General features: G+C 40.2%; 1 protein-coding gene across 8 annotated transcripts in view; it reads right to left on the bottom strand.

Annotated features, from left to right (window-relative positions):
- The window catches only part of LOC114475258 (unconventional myosin-XVIIIa-like), a 93,879-nt gene that overhangs the window by 50,513 nt on the left and 20,935 nt on the right, over nt 1–22,431 (bottom strand). For 6 of the 8 annotated variants that reach the window (XM_028465944.1, XM_028465937.1, XM_028465938.1 and 3 more), the window contains 16 exons: nt 21,577–21,636; nt 20,796–20,883; nt 20,341–20,447; nt 20,075–20,251; nt 19,773–19,983; nt 19,543–19,685; nt 18,177–18,277; nt 17,950–18,013; nt 17,732–17,876; nt 15,780–15,950; nt 14,947–15,037; nt 13,565–13,757; nt 10,590–10,676; nt 6,515–6,653; nt 3,284–3,443; nt 3,017–3,203 (listed from right to left, as the gene is read on the bottom strand). In XM_028465944.1, coding sequence (XP_028321745.1) covers nt 3,017–3,203; nt 3,284–3,443; nt 6,515–6,653; nt 10,590–10,676; nt 13,565–13,757; nt 14,947–15,037; nt 15,780–15,950; nt 17,732–17,876; nt 17,950–18,013; nt 18,177–18,277; nt 19,543–19,685; nt 19,773–19,983; nt 20,075–20,251; nt 20,341–20,447; nt 20,796–20,883; nt 21,577–21,636 — 2,124 coding nt within the window. The remainder of the gene's footprint in view (nt 1–3,016; nt 3,204–3,283; nt 3,444–6,514; nt 6,654–10,589; nt 10,677–13,564; nt 13,758–14,946; nt 15,038–15,779; nt 15,951–17,731; nt 17,877–17,949; nt 18,014–18,176; nt 18,278–19,542; nt 19,686–19,772; nt 19,984–20,074; nt 20,252–20,340; nt 20,448–20,795; nt 20,884–21,576; nt 21,637–22,431) is intronic. The other 2 variants (XM_028465943.1, XM_028465945.1) reach the window with 1 other exon arrangement.

Raw genomic sequence — 22,431 nt, 5'->3', positions numbered from 1 at the left:
TGCTGTTTACTGGGGGGGCGGCGTTAGCTGTTCCGATGGTTGAGGTTGCTTTCGGCCGCCTGGTGGGTATGTCCTGCCATCTGCGGACTGGTGGGTGGGTCCGGGGCATCTTTGGCTGGGGGCTGCTGTCCCGCGCTGGATGTGTGCCGTTGGGGTGCCTCCGTCCCCGCGGTGGGGGTCGCCGGTTGCTCGCGGGCCGGCGGGGGGCGCTGCCCCGTGGCTTGCGCTGTCCGGGGGGCGGCGGGCCCTGGGCTGCTGGCCTTGTGCTGTCTGGGGCTGTGCGGTCCCGCTGGGCTGTGGCCGGGACCTGGGCTGGGGTGGGGGGCGCGTCCCGGGGGGCTTGGCCCGGGGGCTTGCCCTTGGGGGGTCCTGGTCCCTGGGGGTGCTCCTGGGGCCCGGGGTGCTTGGCCGGCTGGCCGGGCCGGTCCTGGCGGGGGTCTTCTGGGGCGGGTGGCGCGTGCCGCGCCCTTGCATACCTTCTGGTGCGGCCCCTGCTTGGGCAGTCCCCCGTGAGGCAGAGTGTCGGGGTTAGATTAGGGGGCCACATCCCGGCGGGGCGGTCTGGCTTGGCCTCTGGAGGGGGCCCTGGCTTTAAAGAACTGAAGCTCGTGGCGCGGGCGGCATCAGCATCTGGGGCACCCGGGGGGGCTAGGTTGGGGTGCCTGGGGACCGTCGGGGGGACTCCCAGCGGCCCCCTGGTGCCTTATGCGGCTTGGGGTGTGGTCGTTCGCCCTGGGCGGGCTGCTCCTGGTGCTGCATCCATTCCGGGTCCTCCTGGCCTGGGGTCGGGTCCTTGCTGGCTCTGGGCTCACCGGCGAGGGCCCGCCGGCTGCCCGTTCGGCGTGGCTCTGGTCGTCTGCTGGGCGTGGGCTTTGGCTCCTCCGCTGGGGTCTCGGGCGGGGGGCTCTCTGGGCCCTCCCCTCGGGGGGCTGGCCGCGGGGGTGTGGGTGGTGGTGGGCGGGTGGGGGGCTGGGGGGCCTGGGGGTTGGGGGTTGGAGTCGGTGGCGTGGTGCGCTGGGTCCTTGGCTCCTTGGGGGCTTTTCGGGTGTGTATGGGGGGGGCAATGGCAGCCTCTCGGCTTGGGACCTTGGGGGCGTTCGGGGGGCTGCTTGGCCGTGGGGTGGTCGCCGGGGGCCCCCAGATCTCTCGCTCTTTCTGCTGGCCCGACTGCTTCTTCGGGCCCGGGGGCGGCTTATGGGTTTTGCAGTAGCGGCTCTTGGAATCACATTTGTCATGGACGCACTGGCCTCGGGCTGTGGGATAACACTCATACTGGGCTCAACCATAGACACGTTGTTCCCAAATACCTGTTTTATGTAACTTCCACTCACTTCCTCCTCTGCTCACAGCCACCACCATTATTCCTAAGCCGCACACTGGTCACCAGACTGGCTTGATAACGCAACAATAAGCACAATATACACAACCACAATTTCACATCACATCACTTGAAACTTATTGATTATTCCCCACCCATTCGTTTTCCTATCTTGTATCCCTCCTCCCTGTTAACCCCCCCTCCCCCACCCCCCTCACCCTGGTGTAACACTGCCCTCTCTCTTTTTTACATCCTCCCTTTAATAAAGTATTTACCCTTCCCTAGGGAGGGCTGGTGATGGTCACAATTATGCAATGAAATAAATTCATTTATTTAATTGCAATAATAAAATATGCATTGCTGTTAAAAGATTGCACTTCTTGTAGTGTTAACCTTCAACAGCATGTGCAAACAAGGTAAAAAAAAAAAAAATGCCAAATGACCAGGTCACTGCCTGTCAATCACGCTCCAAACTGACAAACTCAGAGCGGAAATGACTGGTGCCTGCACACAGTTTAACAGACGTAGATTCCCTGAGAATACCAGCATGCTGTATGTCAACTCACTTTTGCGAGGGATGAAGACACCAAGGATGCAGAAGACCTTAATATGTGTGTGGTGTGTGAGCGAGGCCGCGTGATCAACAGGCGCTGACCTACCCACTTTGTATAATTTTTAAACATTTAGCTTTACACCTGGCAACCAATTTAAATTTGGAGTGCAATTGTGAGTGGATCAGTGGTGAAGTGGGTCGTCAATTAACCGAAGGGATGGTGTTCGAATCCCGCTATACGAGTCATTGTTGTTGTGTCCTTGGTCAAGGCACTTTACCTTGCCTTGTATGAATGGGTATGAATTGTGGATGAATGTTGGTAGTGGTCAGAGCCACACTTCTGTCAGTCTGCCCAAGGGCAGCTGTGGCTACATTGTAGCTTACTATCACTGGTATGACTGACGTGAGTGATTGGTGTGATGCTTTGAGTCTCCTTGAAAGAAGTGCTATATAAATCTAAGGCATTAGTATTATTATTAGGTTTAGATTTAACATTTAGATTTAGATTTAACATTTAGATTTAGATTTAACATTTAGATTTAGATTTAACATTTACATTTAAATTTAACACTTAAATCTAAATGATAAATATAACATTTACATTTAGATTTATTTTTCATGTTTAGACATTTTTACAAATGATATAGAACATACTGTTTTACATGAATTTGTCCCAAACGAAAGAAAAATGAGCTAAATGTGAGGAAAGTGAGCTAAATGTTCACAATATGTCAGCTATGAAACAGTGACCGAGTTTTTACATTCGGCAACAAATAATGAGTAATGACATAACATTATCTAAAACTCAATAAAACGTAGCATGAAAATGTTATCAATGTGTCTTATAGGCAGCTGGACTAAATGATAGTGGCAGCTGCAGACCAGGTCTTTTTTGCAAAAAGCCTAATACAATTTTCCTTGGCTGCAGTCCAACATCTGCCCTTCATCTCACCCACTTTTCTTTAAAGCTGCATTACGCACTTTGTAAAAAGCCCAAATTAGATTTCTAAACAAATTTACAGCCTTTTAAATTAATGCTCTCAGATACACTTTTGGCACACTTCTTGCCATTCTTCTGAAACTTAACCGAGGACAAGCAATTAAAAGATGAACTTGTTTTTCGTGTGTAAATAATCTCCTCTCACCACTTGAAGCTTTATCTGGATGCAGGAGGACTTCTTCTTCATTGCGGCTACCCCGCTGCTGAAAGTCTTCCTCATGCTCGTCGCCCGGCGCAGCGACAACTGAGAAACGCCTTCAAGGCCGGCAATAGAACCGGAGAGAACGGTGGCTCCAGCTGCTCGGCTCATGAACAACGCACTGATGATCTTCCTGTACAGGACAAAGGGAAGCCAAAATACACTTTGACTAAACCTTTCTGAATAACAACCAATTTCATGCATGTTGCTTACTTCTGGGACTCTTGCAAGATTGCTGCAGCATTGATAGAGGCAGGATTCTGCTTGGCATAGTTCAACCATCCACGTGCATCATACTCCACCCAGTCGGTGCCATGGCTGTGACCCAGCAGGAAGTGACTCTCTTTTTCGCTCTTCAGAAGGAACGTGTGACCTAATTTAATTATAGGAATCCTGTTCAGAATCTCAGGGTCGATATACAGTACATATGTAGGAAAAATACCGTAATAAAGCGCCTTCTCCAAGACATTAGTAGGATGTTTATCCAGTCTGCCTGCAGACTTTGAAAACAAGCAAAACCAACAAATACTGATTCCTCTGGAGTGTGAGCCATCTGTCACAAATTTACAGAAAACTTTATGGATGCAGAGGAAACAGACAGACTGTTCCTGGCTCAATGGTCTGTTCGTGGACCATATTAGCCAGCAAATAGTTGAGATGGAAATGTTTGGATCGTTGAATACTGAACACTGATACTAAATACTAATAAACTTCATTACTGAGTGCAAATTAAGTTTTAACATTGCCAAGCATTATGTAGATCACCTTTAATATGGATTGCATTGATGGTAGTGACTTCTACACTGTAATATACAGGCTTAAACATTTATTTGTGTACAATTTGCTACACAGGTGTGAAAATAGGTTCTATTTCATAATATTTTATGAGATGTCTCACAATGGGATACACTCCCATCTGCAGCCCTCAAAAGCATTTTTCTCAATCTGCCAATCCTGATTGGCTGGTGAAACGTGTTCGTCCACCAGGGACACGCCCGCCTCCTATAGGAGATATGCTCGCGTCTTCTCACTTAACTGTCCACAGACGGATCTTCTTTTAGCCTCCGTCGACAGGCGCTGATAGAACGAACGTACTTGCTTTTGTGGACCACACCAGGTCAAAAGAAGCCAGCACTTACCTTGCCTCCAGTTAGTCGGCGCTGTCCCCATACGACGCCACACCTCGGTCTCGAACCTCCGGGCGTTGGCACACCAGCCGATGGCTCGGCTCCAACGCTGCCCCCAACATTCCAGTGCACGTTGGCCCACCTCGCGGGCGCTCACACACCAGTGGACTGCCCAGCTCCATGCTCAACACCACAGCACGGTCCCGAGCTTCCAGACACCAGCACACCAGCCATCATCTTGGGCCAAGCGCTGCCCTCAACGCCTCCGGCGGTCCGGTACACGTTGGTCCTCCTCACGGACGTTCACACTCCAGAGGAAGGCCGGTCTCCAGACTCGACACCACACCACGGTATTCGAGCAGCATCCGATATCTGGGCGGTAGCACACCAGCTAGCTACTTGGACTCAACACTGTCCTCAAGGTTCCGTTGCACATTGGCCCACGTCCCAACTAGCACATCTGCTAGCTGCCACGTGGTAGCATTAAGCTACCCACCTGTTCTGCCTGCCTGCATCAACGCAGAAATGGAGACGAAGGCCCCTGTCACTGACGGGCTTGGAGGCTTGCATGCCTTTGCCAGTATAGAAAAAATCTCCAGCAAAGACACACAACAGTCTGCTCAAGCTTTCTGGGGCTGGAACATGCCCGGCTGGCTGTCAACGTCCCCGGCTCATGCCGGCAATGTGAGGCATTCACTACCGCAGGTGGCTAGCACGTCAAGCTAGCCTGTCTGAGCAGGACCCCTTCCTTCCACCTCACGCCCTTTCGTGACAGCAAGAGAAGAAGTGGGCATCCTGATGGACGTCACGGCTGGGGCTCCCAGCTCAACCTGGCTAGTATTTACCCACTTTCTCCCACAGAAAAGGCAATGGGGTTCGACATTCAACAATTTCGAGCTTTAACCCAGATTTAAGCAAAAGTGCAATAGCACACAGTAGCTTAAATTTTCTGATGAAGAAATCAGATAACTACATATTCTATATGTATATATATATATATGACATTACATAAAATATTAATTAATAAAACTCTTCCCTTAGCATCTCAGCATAGTGCGAACTAAAAAATTAACATGCCTGTGGCACAGGCAAAGACAACCCTTCTTTCTTGGACGAGTGAGAAGAGGTGCTTATTTTGAATGATGTGTGCCGGTCAGCCTCCTCCTCTTATAGGAGGTCAAAGTGTCCCTGGCGGACGAAAACTTTTCACCAGCCAATCAGGATTGGCAGATTGAGAAAAATGCTTCTGAGGGCTGCAGATGGGAGTGCATCCCATATCGAGACATCTCACTCATATTACGCATAGAACCAGGGTTATGTAAATAACCTAATGCAAAGATTGAGTATGCAAAAACTACCATGTATAATTTATTGGGATTTTTAAAATATAAACGGTGGGCAAACTAGTCATACTCAAACGCCCCATGATGCATTGCGAGGAAAACGTAAAATTCAAGCTAAAAATCAAACATCTGTTTCAAAACAAAAGCATCTCTTCTTGTCTTCCATTAGTTTTTTAACGCTTTTGCAGAAAGGGCTCTTGTTTTGAAGTTAACCGGAAGTTTTGTCAGTAGCACAATGGAGGGTCTCTGAAAATCTCTGGAATGAGTTTCCGCGAGTTTTATGGTTTAAATGACCACATGTGGATATTCTACTTGGTCACTTTCTCGCTAAAACGTTTTTAGAACTTTCAAAGGTGGAGAATCATCCAAGATATTTAGCCTTAGTGAGCTTGATGGTGAACTTCTACAGCTCCATCATCCAGTCCATCCTCTGCTCCTCCATCACCATCTGGTACTCTGCAGCCACGGCCAAGGACAAGGTCAGACTGCAGCGTATCATCCACTCAAGGTCATCGGCTGCAATCTGCCCTCCCACCAGGACCTGTTTTTATATTTTTATGTTTTTATTTTCTATTTTTATCATCGGAAAAAAAAAAAAAAGATTAAAGTAAAAAAAAAAAAAAAAAAATTATCTTTTATTATGATCCTTTATCCCTATCATTATTATTATTATTACTGTTACTGTCTTGTGTTTTGTTTTTTTCTGTTCTGCCTACCGAGTCAAATTCCTTGTGCTGTTTTTTTTTAAAACTGTACTTGGTAAAATAAGCTTTTCTTATTTTGATTCTGATTCCCGTTGTAGGTTCGAAATGCATCTTCGGAAACTTTGAAGTACACTTCAGTGGGAACAGTCATCATTGGTCATCATCCTAATCATACTAATAGTATACAGTAGACGGTATGTACTCATTGAGTTTGTAGTGTATAGTACAGTTTGTGCCATTTCAAACACAGCCACCGTCTCCAGTCCTCACCTTTGCTCTCCCCCTCAGCAGGTCCATAGTAGCTAAACAATCGTCCTAAAAGTGTTTCCTCAGACCGCCCCGGCTGCATCACCTCCTCCTCCATCAGCCATAAAAGGCCCCGCGCCTCATCGGACCGCACCGTCCGTGCCTGTCAAGACAAAAATACACACACAACCCTATATGCTGAAATCCATACATCTGCAGTTGATTTCTCATTTGGTTGAAGAATATTTGACCTACAGTTCTGTGTTCCCTAAAATAATTTGCGTCAATATAAAGAATAATTTGGCAACTGTAGAAAATCAGCTCATCACAAGGACATTTCCCTCATTTTGGCTTTTTAATCAACACACAGAGGATTGCCTTCTGGGTTTAAGAATGCCATGAATTTTCTAGGTGCTGGCCTTTGCTGTCAATGTTTGACTAAATATTAGCTGTTTTCTGCAGGAAAGGATACATTTTAGTGTCTTAATAGTATTTCCCGTTAAGAATTGATGACAGTTATTTTTTTTGTTTTTATAAAGTTAAAGGGACATACCGTTCCTCGGGCGGATATTTCATGAAACATTGTATGATGTAATTTAATACAGCAGCATCCCAGCAATGAGCAGTGTGTTTTTGGACACAGAGTTTGTTGGAAATAGATCAACTCTGGCAAGGTTAGTCTTCATATTAGGTCTCTCCAATGGATTAATCTCTCCATCTTCTATTACTTACTCATCCTATTGAAGGTCACAGGGCATTACAATAAACCTCTAATTATCGCAGGAGTAAAACACCCTGAATGTGCCAGGGGGAGACTAACAGAGAAACAGATGCTCTGGCATGATAATCAAGTAAAAAAAAAAAAAAAATATATATATATATATATATATATATATATATGTCTACACTAACCCTTCCACAGTGGAAAGTCGGAGCATGGTCCGCACTGGGGCAGCATCAAAAAAATGTATTACTACTAAACCCAACAGTATCTTTATGATACAAAAACGTATTATATTGTTGTTCTTGTTGCTGCTGAATGCTGTTTAAGAAGTAAGAAAAAGAAGCCTTTTTGTATGATGTGGGATCGTCAAACAATAACATTAGCTGCAGTGCTTTCAAAGGCAGTGCTCCTTAGACCTCAGCTTTTGCTGCAACTATTGCGTCAGTTTAGCTCTCTATTAAGAAAAGCAAGGCAAACAAAATACAAAAGAGAATTTCAAGAGTTAGTGGAAAAAAAAAGACCTTCAATCTACAGCAGGAATGGGCAACTTTTATCACAACGGGGGCTACAAAAATACGATGTCTGATCCAGGGGCTACAGTTTCTTTTTTTCAGCATTTAGAATAATGACCACTTTCAGCATTAACAATGGAAAGGATAAAGGGTTTGTCTATTTTTGTAGTCATTTTTGGTATTCTTCTCTCATTTTGTGTGTTTTTGTTGTTTTGTATGTATTTTTTTTTTTTTTTACATTTTTATTTTCATTTTGAGAGCATTGAAATACAGAGCACACTTTCAAACAACATACATTGGTACATATTTTGCCGCTCACAATGTTTATGCTACAAAACAAGGAACAAACTACAGACGGTCAAGTAAAATACTTTAGAAAACGGGATATATATATATATATATATATATATATATATATAAATATATATATACACACAAAGTAAATAATGAAAGCTCCCCCAGGGAGATATAGAATAAGTAATGCAACGCAATCATTAGGCCCAATAGGACATCCAACAATAAAGTATACACCCAGAATTACAGTCATCCATCCTCTCCTTCTGTCTTTAAAGGGTTAGCGTATCTGATCCACTTGGTCCACAACTTCAACATACTTTTCTGAAGGCGACAAGAGAAGGTAATCCTTTCCATAAGGTAAATGTCATTTATTATATCAATCATGAATTGTTGTTGGGTCAGAGAGCAACCAGCATCTTGTAATTGCCTTTTCACCAGCAGTTATCAAAATAATAAATAAGTTATTATCAGCTAGCCTGACCAATGAAGCTAATTTACCTTAAAAAAGTGTGGGAAACAGCATGGGTAGATTACTGTTACTGTAGATTACATATTTCCTAACACTTTGTGAAGCTTTGTTCAAAAGGATTTAACAACTGGATATTCCCAAAAAATAGGCCAATGATTGGCAACCTGGTGTCCACATTGTCTCCAGCACATAGCTTCCCCTCCAGTAATATGTGCCTTATGTTTTGGTGTGATGAAAAAACTAAACATTGAAATCATTTTTTGTGTATTTTTGGAGTTTTGGTTTCATTTTATTTGTTTGTTTCAATCTAACAAAAAATGATTCAAACATAAATCACAATTTAGAAATATATAACAAGCCTGAAACAGGCAGAAGCAGAAATGCTTATATGCCAACAATAAATCATAACATTACAATTACCTTTCTCAATAATACACACAAAAGAAATGCAAGCATTCAACAAGCACATTTGAGTTGCCTTTTTCGAATAATGCACTATATATATATATATATATATATAAGTAACTTTATATGTCCCATCCCTGAGGAGCAGTGGGCAGCCACAGTGTGGAGTCCGGGGAGCAGTTAGGGTTAAAGTCCATCTCAAGCAAATTCATCCATTTTAGCAGCCAATGCCATGTGTTTACATTTTCACTAAAGTCAACTGGGGCCCTTTTTCAAAGACGTTTCAGATAAGATCCTGTTGTTTAGGGGATTTAAACCAGGTCTGGAGAAAACAATCCCCGGAGAGAACAATCTCCACATTAAGGTAGCTAACTTGGTTAATGTTGCTGATGGAACCCAAGCTTAGGAGCTAAAACCTACAAAACCCTAAACTGTTTCTGCAGCTATCAGGAAGTTGCACGAGAGACTTCCTTATCAGCAGCACACACGACTACACTAACAAATACAGCACGCAGTATCAGCTTTACAGACATATGACAACTTGCAATGAATTGAGCATGATGTCCATTATCTGTGGAGACATATCTAGAAGTAAGAAAAATCTTTTATCAAACAGTCATCCATCCAAGCAGCTTCAGGCAAAAATTATTCTGTTTTCTAGTGTGATCTACAACAGTTCACTGCTTTTGGTTACAGAAGAGAACAATTCAAAAAACATTAAAAACTCAAACCAAACACATTAAAATTATCTCAAGGTGATCTATGGCTCCCTAAACTCTGCCATTTCTGTTTCCATGGTGCAGATCATAGGCTGCAAAGGCCAAACATTGATTTTCTTCTTTGAAGTCAATTCTCTAACCTTTCTTTCGTTGCTACTAACCTCTCTTTCTAGCTTTTGTCAGACAAAACTAAAGTAAAGAAAGTTTTAAAGCATTTCAAATTATTGTTGTTTATTAGCTATTGTTACTTAGGACATTGCCAATAAATATACAGCAAGAAAAGAAAGGAGTCCAGGTTTCCCTTTGGCATTTTAATATCCACTCACAGCCAGAGGTGTAAAGAGTACTGTTACTTGATTGAAATTGTACACAAGTACAAGTACAAGTAAGTCATACATAAAATACTCAAGTAAAAAGTAGCTCAATTACTCAAAGTAAAAGTCACTAGTTACTTTCACCCCACATGTTTATTTTTTGGTAATAAATCTTGCCACAGTTTTTTTGCATACATTAAACATCTTGTGTATAAACTTAAAAAGGTAGAGACCAAATCTTCCACAATTTTTTTTAAACTTTCCATAAAGGCATCTGTATAAAACAAAATGTCCAATAATTTTATGAATAAAATAACACAAATGAATTAAATTCATATATATATATAGCTACATTTATGTATGTATGACTGATTTAGAAATATCAATATATATAGAAAGCTGCTTGGATAGATGATGATTTGATAAAAGATTTTTCTTACTTCTAGACATGTCTCCACAAATATACTAAATATACTTCAAATCAATTACAGTAACGCGAGTACTTGTAATCCATTACTTTCACCTCTGCTTACAGCTAACTAATATATCAATAACGCATTTTTTAAAAGTTTTAAAACACTGAAGATGCAATTTGTTTATGATTTATTTATTAAGGTGTAAAGCTATAAAACTATAAAAAGTAAAAATAGACAACTTACCAATGTTTGGCTTGAGGCTTGATCTACAACAGCCACAGACAGAGATGTGCTGAGTTCTGTGTCATCTAAGGAAAGCTCGATGTTCTCCTGGAGGAACACACAGACGCACGTTGACTCGCGTTGAATTCAAAAAAGGCTTATTAGACTAAAGCAAGATTGCTTTAGTTAAGTTTCACTATTTAAGATAAAGTTTTGTGACTTCAATTGACCACCAAAAGTTTAATCATAAATCTACCAAAGGGATACATTTAAAAAAAAAAAAAAAATCAGGGTTTTAAGGTCACCAGTTTCTGGATAAAGATTATGAAAAATAAAAGTTAAAAAAATACACATTTACAATAAGCTTTTCTTGTTTCTTCCCCACTTTGTCATTTATTTATTCATTCTCTTTTTATTTATTTTCTTTGCAAATATGTGCATTTTTTTTTCCTTTTCTCCTAATGCCAACTTAGTCAGCTTTGCAATTTAGTTGTAATATCTTACACTGCATGATGTGCAATAACAAGATTATATTTTCTATTCTTGGAGACTGAAATTGTTATTAAAACTAATTCTGGTGTCATAGCTTTCATATGACCTTTGATATTAACCAGCTTTTAGCAGGTTCATATCCACAGTGGAACATGAACTAATACTACACAATATTGTGCTCACAGGATGAATGCAATGTATGGTATTGTGAAAAATATTGGACTGGATGAACTTTTCAAGTTTGAAACTGAATATAAAAACTAAAACTAATAAACACCAAGGGAGGTTTAAATATCTCCAAATTCTGATGCATGATATCTCATCCCACCCTTAATTTATGATGAAAGAAAAACAATCCTATGTATTTAGACGAGCAAGATAGATCATATGAAGCCGTTTTCCATTTTAGGTGAATGAATTTTAATCATTTTAATTACCAGCACTGCCACAGATTAATTTATTGATTTTAATCCAGACCAAAAAAAAAATACCTGATTCTGTAATTTTAGTAATTTGTTTGACAGTAACAAGAGCTCAAATTGTCAAAGTGTAGACAGTGTTCGAGGCTTGGACACGTAATAATTTCAGTGTTTGCTGTGCATAATCACTATTTTTGTTAAGAAAAGACAACTAAATTAGCCAAACAGCTATAGCACTGAACAGTATTTAATTAAAATACCCTAAAGCATGTTACTGCTGTTCTGTATCACAGTTTAACCTGCCTGCCAACATCATTATTATAGTGTGTGCTGCTTTCAAAAAGTCTGACCCACTTTACAATGACAGTTTCACCACCTCTTATGTTTTCAGGATACACTAACAAGAGAGAATTACAATATACACATTTACGCAATGCTTCATTTCGCTTCAGTTCCTTTTACTCCCAGGCATTGAGCGTGGGTGGGGGGAAGTGGGTGGGAAATCCCTGGATCTTTGTTCACAGACTCAAATGTAATAAGATCAAGATTTCTGATTAACTTCAGTCTGCAATAAACTGAATATGAAATTGGCATTCATTTGAATCCATGTACCTTTCGTTCTTTGATTATTCCATTTTAAAAATCAAAATGACAAATAAACTGTGTGGTTATTTTTTGTTTTACCGACTTAAAATCAAAACAGAAATACAGAAAAACCAAAAACCAGTTAAGCAGCATTTTTCTGTTTAAAAAAAACAAATCTTGTTCTGTTTGTGACATATTTGGATATTTACAGGGAAATTAGAGCGAGATCTGAAGTCCACTGCACCTGGTTTCCCTCCACAGGTGCTGAATCCGGTATCCGCACACAATAGGACTGTTTAGGATTTATTTCAGCAATGTTCTGGTCCTACTCCTGTTTTCATGCAGTCTGTGGATGTTTAGTTCATATAAAACTGCTATTGTTTTGAAAGTTAATTGTTTTATGGTGTAGGCAATCTAAACAATGTTACGGTCCAAGTAGTATCCAAATAAACTGGTCACTGACTATCGACTGTGAGGCTGGTGTGAAGAACAATAGATGTTAGAACTTCTATGATTTGATACTTTTGCAAAAACAATTACACAGCTTTTTTGAGGGCAGTAAAAATACGTATTTTTTTGTTTTTGTTTTATTACCGTGAGCCACTAACGGCAGCCGTCATCCCACATGGAAGTTGATCACAAAAAACAAGGAGCACCAGTAGATTCATTATACCACCCATGGTTTCCTTTAATCACATATGTGCATGTTTTTCAAAACATCTATTTTCTTTGTTTTAATTTATTTATGTATTAATAATGTTTCAAGTCACCAGTTTATCAGTAATGTCACTTATGCGTTGCTCCTTTTTTGTCAGGTAGTGAAAGTTCTCCCCGTCTGTGAATCATCTCTGTGAGGTGAGCTTAAAACATGAAGCTCTCATCCTAGTTTCCCGTAAATAACCAAATGTCACACAAACAGAACAAGATTTAATTTTAAAACAGAAAAGCCTTGCTTATCTGTTTTTTGACGTGTCTGTATGTCTGTTTTGGGTTTCAGTCAGTAAAACAAAATAACCACAGTTTATTTGTTGTCTTAACTTGGTTTTAAAAGGGAATGACCAAAGAACGAAGGGTACACGGATTCATTTGCATGCAAATAATAAAATGGCTTGTTAAAAATTTGATTTTTTTCTTTTAGAATTTTACAATAAATTGATTTTTAAGAAGTGGGTAGGAAAGATTCTTTATGATCATGGTCAGTCATTGTAAGCAAGAGCTCAAAAAGGAGAGCACAAGAAGAAGAAAAAGAATGAATCGTTCATCAGGAAGCACCGGCGCGCAGCTGGGCGTCTCCCAGAGGCAGCTGTGAGTGACTCTACTTTGATCTGAGTAGAAGAGGTGAAAGCTGGCATCACTAATGAGAACGTCTAAGACACAAACTACTTGGCTTGTCACAGCTTGTGGAGAGTATCTAATGTGTGATGTATATTGAAGAAAAAAAAGCTGCAGACAAACAGTTTGTGTTACACAGCAGCACACTATGGACAACCATCTTCTTACTTCCTTGTATCTCTCCAGCTCTTGAACAAAGGTACGTTGGTAAAAGAGGGTCTGCAGACGTTCTTGGGTGTAGTTATGACACAGGTCCTCAAAGGTTGCGCCGCCCTCGCACTTAGCCATCCTTGGGTTCTGGAAGCCTGGGGTGTCCACAATGAGCAGGGAGCAGAGGGAGTGCTGGCTGCATTTCAAGGCTCTGGAGGGCAAGCACATTAACAAGCACATGTAAATATTGGCATTGCAACATCTGAAACTGATTTTTATTGATTACATTTACACACAGCATAATACACCATTTTTTCTATAACACGGCTCGCACTGCAACGCTCTGACTATAGACAATAAATACAAATCATACAGCTTTACAGCCTATGGCCATGCTTGTTAAAACTCAAATTATTGCATCCTGGGGAAAAAATAGTTCAAAAAGTAGTACAAATGTATGTGAATAATGTAAATAAATTAAAAACATAACCTTAAGTTGACATCGTTGATAACTTAGCACACCTTTAAATTTTGGAGAAATTAATGGTATTTAAAAAGAAAATCAGGTTTCTGCAATGATCATGGAAACACAATGCAAATGCAATCCAAATCTGATCAAGATTAAACTCAGTGGGCTTGAGATGAGTGAGTCAAATTTCATAAAAATCAGTAAATTACAAAATCTAGATATGAATTTTAGAAATTTCTCAAATGATAAGAGATAAGGATTTTTTGATTTTCTGTAAGTTGATCGAGAATCAGTATCGGTCAATCCATGTCAGTTCAACAAATAACCCACACACTTGGATCTCAAAAAAGTCTGACATTTTTACCAATTGTTCCGTGCACAGTGTAAATTTATAGTTTGATCGAATGTGCACTTTTTGAGATATGGCCAATTTAGTGAGGGGTGTATGTGTCAATTCTTGCACGTCCTTATTTTTCCTCCATTTTCAGCTTCCAATATCTCAGGAACTACATCACATAAGAATATTGAATATTGGTATTTGGTATGGTAATACAGCTCCACATATTCTCTCAGAATATATAAAAACATCTGCTATACATCCTATCTGGTGGACATGCCAACCCCTCAGAATTGGAAAAAAGTTTGTTGGGGTTTCTGGCGCGAACATGTTTGGGCCTTCAGTAAACAACTTTGCATATGCTTCAGCTCTCTGTAAATTTATCAGCTTTGAGCTCTGTACATAGCCTGTTCAAATCACTAATGATTCTCACTAATCTCAAAAAGTATTCATTTTGGACCAAAGTGAGTGGGATGTCATGACATGGAATTACCCTATATTGATGCAGATCCCCTCCAAAATGTAATGGAATCTTCCATGGCATAAGGTCAATCTTTAATTAAAAAGTGTTAAATGTAAATTACAAACACGTACCTATTTATAAGAGAAATGAGGATGGTGAAGAGTTCAGAGTAAAGCCCTGATGCCATGGCCTCTAAACACTCCATGGCAGTGGCTTTGGATCCTGGTAAACAAAAGATACACATAATAGACTTTATAATTACCAACAAATATATTCAAAATAATCTAAAAGAGAAGAAGAAGCTGTACATTGCTCTACCATAGTGAAACATTCTACCAAAGAGCATTACATATTCACAATGAGTTTGAATATTGCCTTTGTAAAAATGCTGCCATTTGGGACTCGGGTGTTTTGCAACCGGTCAGATCAAACACTGCTCACTCATGTCTGTGCCTTGCGGCTATTGCCACCTGTTAGGTTGTGCTAATTCTTTCCACCATCACACAAAACAATGAGGTTATGCTACTCAGTGGTTTTTTCGATGTGAAACACACACACACATCGATGTCTATACAGTGATATGTGAGGGGAGCTATGGGGGAGGTGAAACGCGGGTCGTTCCTGTCCCTCCCTACTGTGACAGACTTTGAACTGTAAGCTTTGTGCCCTTCAAAATATATTGCATTCCTGATGAAAGACAGAGAAGCTGCACATGTAAAAAAATCAATGTCGGGCAATTATGATTTCAAGGACAATTAACAGAATCGGAGCCAAATATTCTTTGTCCTTACATAGTGTGTCTACTCATCTATCAATAGCTATTGTCAGGCTGCGGTATTCATTACCAGGATAGGCTTTAGAGGGATTTTTGTGGGTGCAATTTTCTTCAGGAAAAGAGCAGAGGCATATGCACACCCTTATGTGAGAAGAACATACATGTAAATATGGATGTTCTGAGACGTACCTGTGTCTGCTGTGCCGTTTTCGTCAGAGGCCTGGCGGACAGTGCTAGTTCTGGGCCGGGTGCCCTTGGCCTGGTGCTTAAAGATGGAGGATGAGAGCTCCTCCAGGGTGCATCCCAGCAGGTAGGCGGCCTTCTGGGCCCACTCATGACGTGCAAATTGTTTCCTGCCAGCTGAGACATGTGCATGAAAACCTCCATTAGCCCTTTTGCCAACTATTCCAGGCGCATTGTGGCTTGGTGACAGTCCTGCCTCTGACAGGGTAAGATTATGTCTCTGATCACGCTGACACTGATACAGCAGAGGAAAAAAAGCACTGCACTAAAAGCATCTTCAATGTGGCGGCAGCTGAAATTCAGTAAAAGCCACTTGCCTCTAAAAGTATAATGCTTTTATTGTTTAGGACTGAAAACATGTTTGTGAAGCTGACGTGATCATTCCCTTATTTTATCTCGGTGATAATAAATGAAAAACTAATCATTCGAGAATGCAATTAACTAATTTATATAAAGATCGCTTTTGGGAAACACAAGTTTCTTTCATTGTATGTGAAGACAGATAAAAGAAATACGTGCAAACTTGAATTATAATTCACTGTGAAGTGGTGAATCCAGCAAATTTTCAATGAGAGGTTAACAGCAGGGGCCAGTTCAGGGCTAAATAATAAAAAAAAGAAGTAGAAGCCTTGTATTTGTGTAGTAGCAATAATAATGAGAGCATTGATTACGAGTAAACATACAAAATCTTGTTCATTATCAATGGTTAGCACTAGTATTTATCCTTAAAATGTGCTTAAATCTTAGAAAAAAGGAACCTATATTCACTAAGTTATTCATTTTAAATAAAAATAAATGGGCATCTTGCATACACCATCATTTCTGGTAATCCTCGTAACTAAGATGAATGTGTTATTCTCAGTTTTTTGTTTTGTACAGCTAAGTGAAAAGCTACCTTTGATTAGGAAAGAGAGATCACTGCTGCCCCCTTGTGGTCCCAACTGATATTTACCTATTAATCAATGTCTTCTATACTGGAAAAGTAATAAATTGCAGAATTTTCTAAAAAATTCAACAACAAAAACTATATTATTCCCACCTGCAGGCAGACAGCACTGTCCGAACCTCAAAGAGACAAGCTCTAATTTACCTTCTCCATCAAGTTTAGCTTTAAGTGATGTATAGTTTGTCTAACAGAGAAGCATCACCCGTTCATTCTAAAATGTGTAAATCAGAAATAAGCTACTTAGCCTCAGTATTCCCTAAACAGTCGTGTCGTCATGGCTCATTGTTGTTGTTTTTTTCTTTCTTTTTACTATTTCTATGCAGATTATCGTTCGGAGTGATTGAAAGCCAGCTAGAGAGGATCACAAGAAATAATTTGGCAAGCCTTTCAACACAAGTGTCTGGCAATTACTGAGCAGAAGAGGAGTGAGGAGTGAGCAAACATAACAAAAACGCAGAAGTGCAGGGCTGTTTTGATAAATGTTCTGTCTTGATGTAAATGCTCTTTATTTTTTAGCTCACAAACCTTCATAAAATAACGACCAGACCAGTTTTGTTAAACAATAAACAAAAGGAAACCTGTTTTGATTTTCCAATATGGTTAATCTTTTCAGTAGGATCTTTTTGAATTTTGATAGAAAAAAATTATTCACAGAAATTGAAATACAGTTGGCGCACACTGTAAAGAAAACAGGACATGCTTTTGTAAAGTCTTTTTTTCCAGTGCACCAGTGACAGAAACTAAGGGATTGCTTTTGCCTTGCATCTCACAGAAGTTATTCAACAATGAGGTAATGAAGAATCTCTGCAAGAGTAGAGCACAATATCTATTCATGTCACTGGGTTGGTATTTTATCAGGACTACATGTTTTACTATCTGGATTCTCACTTAGAAATACTATCATTACCACAAACGTACCGCGATAGACTGCAGAACCATTTATTGTGCTCACCCTTAGTTGCTCCTGCCGCTCCAAGGTGGTATATGGCTGCAAGGACGAGCCAAAAGGCCTTCTGCTCATCGCCACTGATCCCTAAAACCTTCATGGCTGCTTGCAGCTTAGAAAACTGCTGCGAGGCCCGCTGCTTATCCTCTACCTGACAGTCATAATTGCTCGATTATATCTTACTCTTTAAAATTGTCATTCTTGTGTACATTTTCTGATGTTACCTTTGTCTGAGGCGTGATCCCAAATGCATTGTTTTCCGCAAAGTGGTTGAGGTGTAGCTCAGTTCTAATAAAAACACCAGAAAAGATTTCATTAAGTCTATGCTGCTCGGATTTAAGAATAAACTTTGACTCTAAATCCAAAAAAAGTCATATTTATTTTTCTTTATCATCATATCTATGTTAAAAAAAATCACAAATTCACTTGGCATGAAGGTGTTTCTACTGACCTCAGGGAGCCATCTACTCCTGCCATCAGGTAGTAAAACACATTAAAAGTGGACTCTCCCACTGGTCTTCTCGTCACTCTTGTCCTTTCCAGAAGCATCGTCTGAAAGTATTTAAAAGAAAATAACCAAGGGTAACACAGATGTTGTAAGAGTACCTCAGAAGTACAAACTTTTATTACATTTGCCAAGGAGGTACTGTTCCAACTGGTGATTATTTATTTGTTTGTTTGTCTGTTAGAAGGGTTACGTCAAAAGTACTTTTAACAAAGATAGACCGTACGCCATAGAAGATTCCATTACATTTCGGAAGGTTTCCAGATCAATATATTGATTCTGGATCAAGTAAAAAAATCGAAAAATCCCATCTCTCATTAAGGGTGAAATTTCAAAAAATGTATATCTCTGTCTGTAATTGATCTTTATGGGATTAACTCAGTTATGTGGGGTTGGTTCCTCATTTATCTAATTGAGACTCCAGATCGTACAAAATGCTGCTGCCAGACTTTTAACTGGTGCTTCCAGAACATCCCACATTACCTTCATTCTTTCTACTCTGCACTGGCTTCCACTCAAGTTTTGAATAGACTATAAAATCTTAGTTCTTACTTTCCGAGTGTTACATGGTCAGGCCCCTCAATATATCTCGGACTTGTTGTACCCCTACACTTCGGGGCGCAGTCTTCGGTCTTCAGGTCATAATCTCCTAAAGGTCCTAAAAACTGAATTTAAAGAAGACCTGGTGTTCCAGGCTGTAGCCCCCAGACTCTGAAATAACCTGCACCAGTCTCTTTGGGAGCTCAACTGTGTGAAACATGTATCCATGTTTTATTATGCTATATAATGTTGCACTTCATTTCTCCACTGCTCTGTACAGCACTTTGTGACTGTATCTGCGAAAAGCGCCTTTTAAATAAATTACTTACTTATTTATTGAGTTTAATCTGGATCAGATCTGGATTGTGCATTTAATCACAATTTTTGGAGGGTGTCCATACATTTGGACCTTCTGTATAGTCATTAATGAGGAAAAAAAAAATCCAAGCCTTTAAAGTGTAAGTACACCGCTTAACGCCAGCAACTGCAATTACATTTTTCTATTGGCTGAGATTAGATCGATGACATCTTTTTGGATCAGTGACATCACTAACCGTCACTGTTGACCCCTGTCTCCTATAAAAGATGGGAGGAAGGATTAGTTTCCTCCTCTCACAGCTTTCAGTGGCAGATCAGCAAAAAACCTGGGAGGTTACTTAAAATTTAAAGAGTAAATGGTCATGACAAGAAGAGGATATTTGGCGCTTGGTGAAGTTTTGCGCTCTCTGAATGCTCTTGATAAACTTTAGGACCAACTGTTTGAGAGTGTTACCTGGATGGAAGCTGAAGTCACCAGGCATGCCTGGTCAAAGTCCATAGAAACAATATGGGAGAAGCGACTTGCATTGCTATTCAAGCAGGTGGACGCATTCCCAAAAGCCTCCAAAACAGAATAGACTGCCTGCCATTTCTCGGCTGCAGAGAGCAGATACAAATATATGTTATTCTAACATAATCAATGATATATCAGAGGCAGCATGTTTCTGCTCTTTATTTGAATACCGGAGAAAGATTTGTTGGTGCTTCCAGCGATGGTGATAAGATACTGGATGATGTGTTGGCAGTTGGTGGTTTTTCCACTTCCACTCTTGCCTAACAAGACAATAGACTGATCTTGGCGAGTGGTCAGGAGGTTTCTATATGCAGATTGTGCCATGCCGTAAATATGTGGGGCTGTATCTTCCCTTTTACAGCCTTTGAACATTTGCATCACCTGAAACAAAAAAATTAAGAAACGGTAATGAAAAAAATGTCAGCGATATGCTATAATAACCTAAATGTATTCCTGATGTGCTGCAGCCTACCTTCTCAGAATACGTAGAAGGAGCACTAACGGGGTTAATGACCACCATGTTGGGGCCAGCATGGGTGTGCACCAGGTTACTACCGTAGCGCTGCCGCAGAACGTGCATTACGCTCGACTCGTTCAAATACTGAAGCGAGGCCAGGTCTTCTACCCGGTCGAACACTGGTGGGTTTGCCTAGAGTTCAATGTCAGAAGCAGTCACAGATAGCCATCCAACGCTGTGCATAATAGATGAGATTCAGAGTTGATAATGTGATTAAACACCTTCTCTACATCATCTTCATCCACATCCAATAAAGATCCATCACTCTCCAGGCGGATTTTCACCTTCCCCTCTGGCACACTGCCCGCCCCCGTCTTCAAGAGCGTTGCTGTATCACCACAAAAATTATGAAGTTGATTTATTATGACACATGATCCCAACTCCAATGCTAAATTGTCTTCCCCATTTCTACCTGCTCGGTATGTTGTGACACTTTATTAATGCTTGGAATCTAATTAACATGATACTAATTTTAAAAACAAATGCAATCACGAAAACAGCTCAGTTCATTTGACACACATTTTCTCTTCTATAAATTTTAACTTCCATCAGTCAAGCAATCACTAGAGAGCCACGAAGAGGGGGAAAAAAACCTGCATTGAGATAATGTTTTGATATAACAGATGGCGCTAAACTCATCATAATACACACAGGGATTTAAACAGTTTATACGAACCCAGGGAGAAGCCGTCTTTGTGCACCAGCCATACTTTCTCTGTGTTGTACCAGACTCTCTCTGCAGTTATCTGCTCGTCAGTCTTTCCCTGATGGAAAAGATCAATAATCAGTTAAAAAAAAAAATATATATATATATATATATATACACATATATTAAATAATCTGTAAACATATTCAATAATAAAACTGTTTCAAGAGCTTATAACACTGCACACCCTTGAGGGATTTGTTTGTGTGTGTGGGTTCGTTTTTTTTGTATTTGACTAGTCCTTCCATCATCAGTCCTCTGCAGAGAACTAGAAATCCTATGGCACCCCTTTTAATGCACTTTTCGGCATCTGCAGCCTTCATTGAACTCGCTGAGAGCGCATTTACAATGTTCACTACAAAGAGAGGAGCTACACTGCAGATAGAAGGTGAGACGGACGTTCTTTCATCACAACCTGCTATATCACATGTAAACAAAAAATAACTTCACTAAGAGCACTGGAAAATACTTTCAAGCGCAGTGTAGCGCTATACAGGATGGAGACAGGTCAGCGGGGTAAGGTATGTAATGAACCAACCACATCAGTCGGAGAGCAAACAGACAAACAATATCAGCTGCATATACTGTAATTAGGCTAATATTTCTCAACAGATTTTGTCCTGAGTGCTATCGGATAGGGTGAATCCTGGGATTACTACAGGGTCACATTAGTCTCAACTATTTAGTTGCATATGAAAACATTAAACTAACTTTCACAAACACAGGTTTGAATTTTTCTACAGTATCAGACCTGAGAAGCAGCCGAGTGTGCTGCCTGGAGGACGGCCACGGGGTCCGCAACAAGTTTGGACTGGAGAGATGGAAGCCAGAGTCAATAGCACTCAATAAAACTTGTTTTTAACATTTATAATGCAAAAGTTATTGCATTCATGAGCATGCAATACATTTGTCATACAGTCGTTACTAATAAAATAAGTAGTTAATTTCACTGTGTCCCATTGTATCAAGAGGACTATACTAATTAGATAGTAGTAGCTGTTAGTAGGTAAAAAATTTGCAACTCAGAAACTTGATTATAGGATGACGAATCTTACGACGTGCATGTCTCCAATACAGCTCTGATCAGCCTTTAGAACCTGTTCTTTGTTTATGTCTCTTATTTCTGTAACATCAAGTGTACCATGTTTATTAAATTACAGTAATTTTTGGAAAGACGAGCATTTACTGAGTTTTTAATTCTTCCAGTTTTTGACTGTTTATTATCCACTTTAAAGTCAGTGTAAAAACCTAAATAAACACAGTCTTTAGCTACAAGTTATCATAAAATCAGTGTGAAGCACAATGCTCATGCCTAATAGCAAAATTCTGAATATTAACAAAAATGTTAAAATTCACTAAATACAATCATACCTCCAACAGTTGCTGTTTATTTATTTATTTATTTTTACCAATTTGAATTATTAACATGGCTTTAATGATAAAATGGAGAAAACAGAGAAAGCTTTTAGTGTGTGTGGATTTTGAAATTTTCTTAACAAACCCAGGGTGTTATTTAAAGCCAGAATCTATATAACCAAGAGTGAAGGCACGTGGTGCACAAGTACGCATGGGCGACCAAAATATCCAATGGGCAAAAATGTGCATT

Source organism: Gouania willdenowi, chromosome 14 (assembly GCF_900634775.1).
Source record: "Gouania willdenowi chromosome 14, fGouWil2.1, whole genome shotgun sequence".
NCBI classification, from domain to species: domain Eukaryota; kingdom Metazoa; phylum Chordata; class Actinopteri; order Blenniiformes; family Gobiesocidae; genus Gouania; species Gouania willdenowi.
The sequence above is the reverse complement of the archived record's forward strand: the minus strand, read 5'-3'. Positions and strand labels throughout refer to the sequence as shown.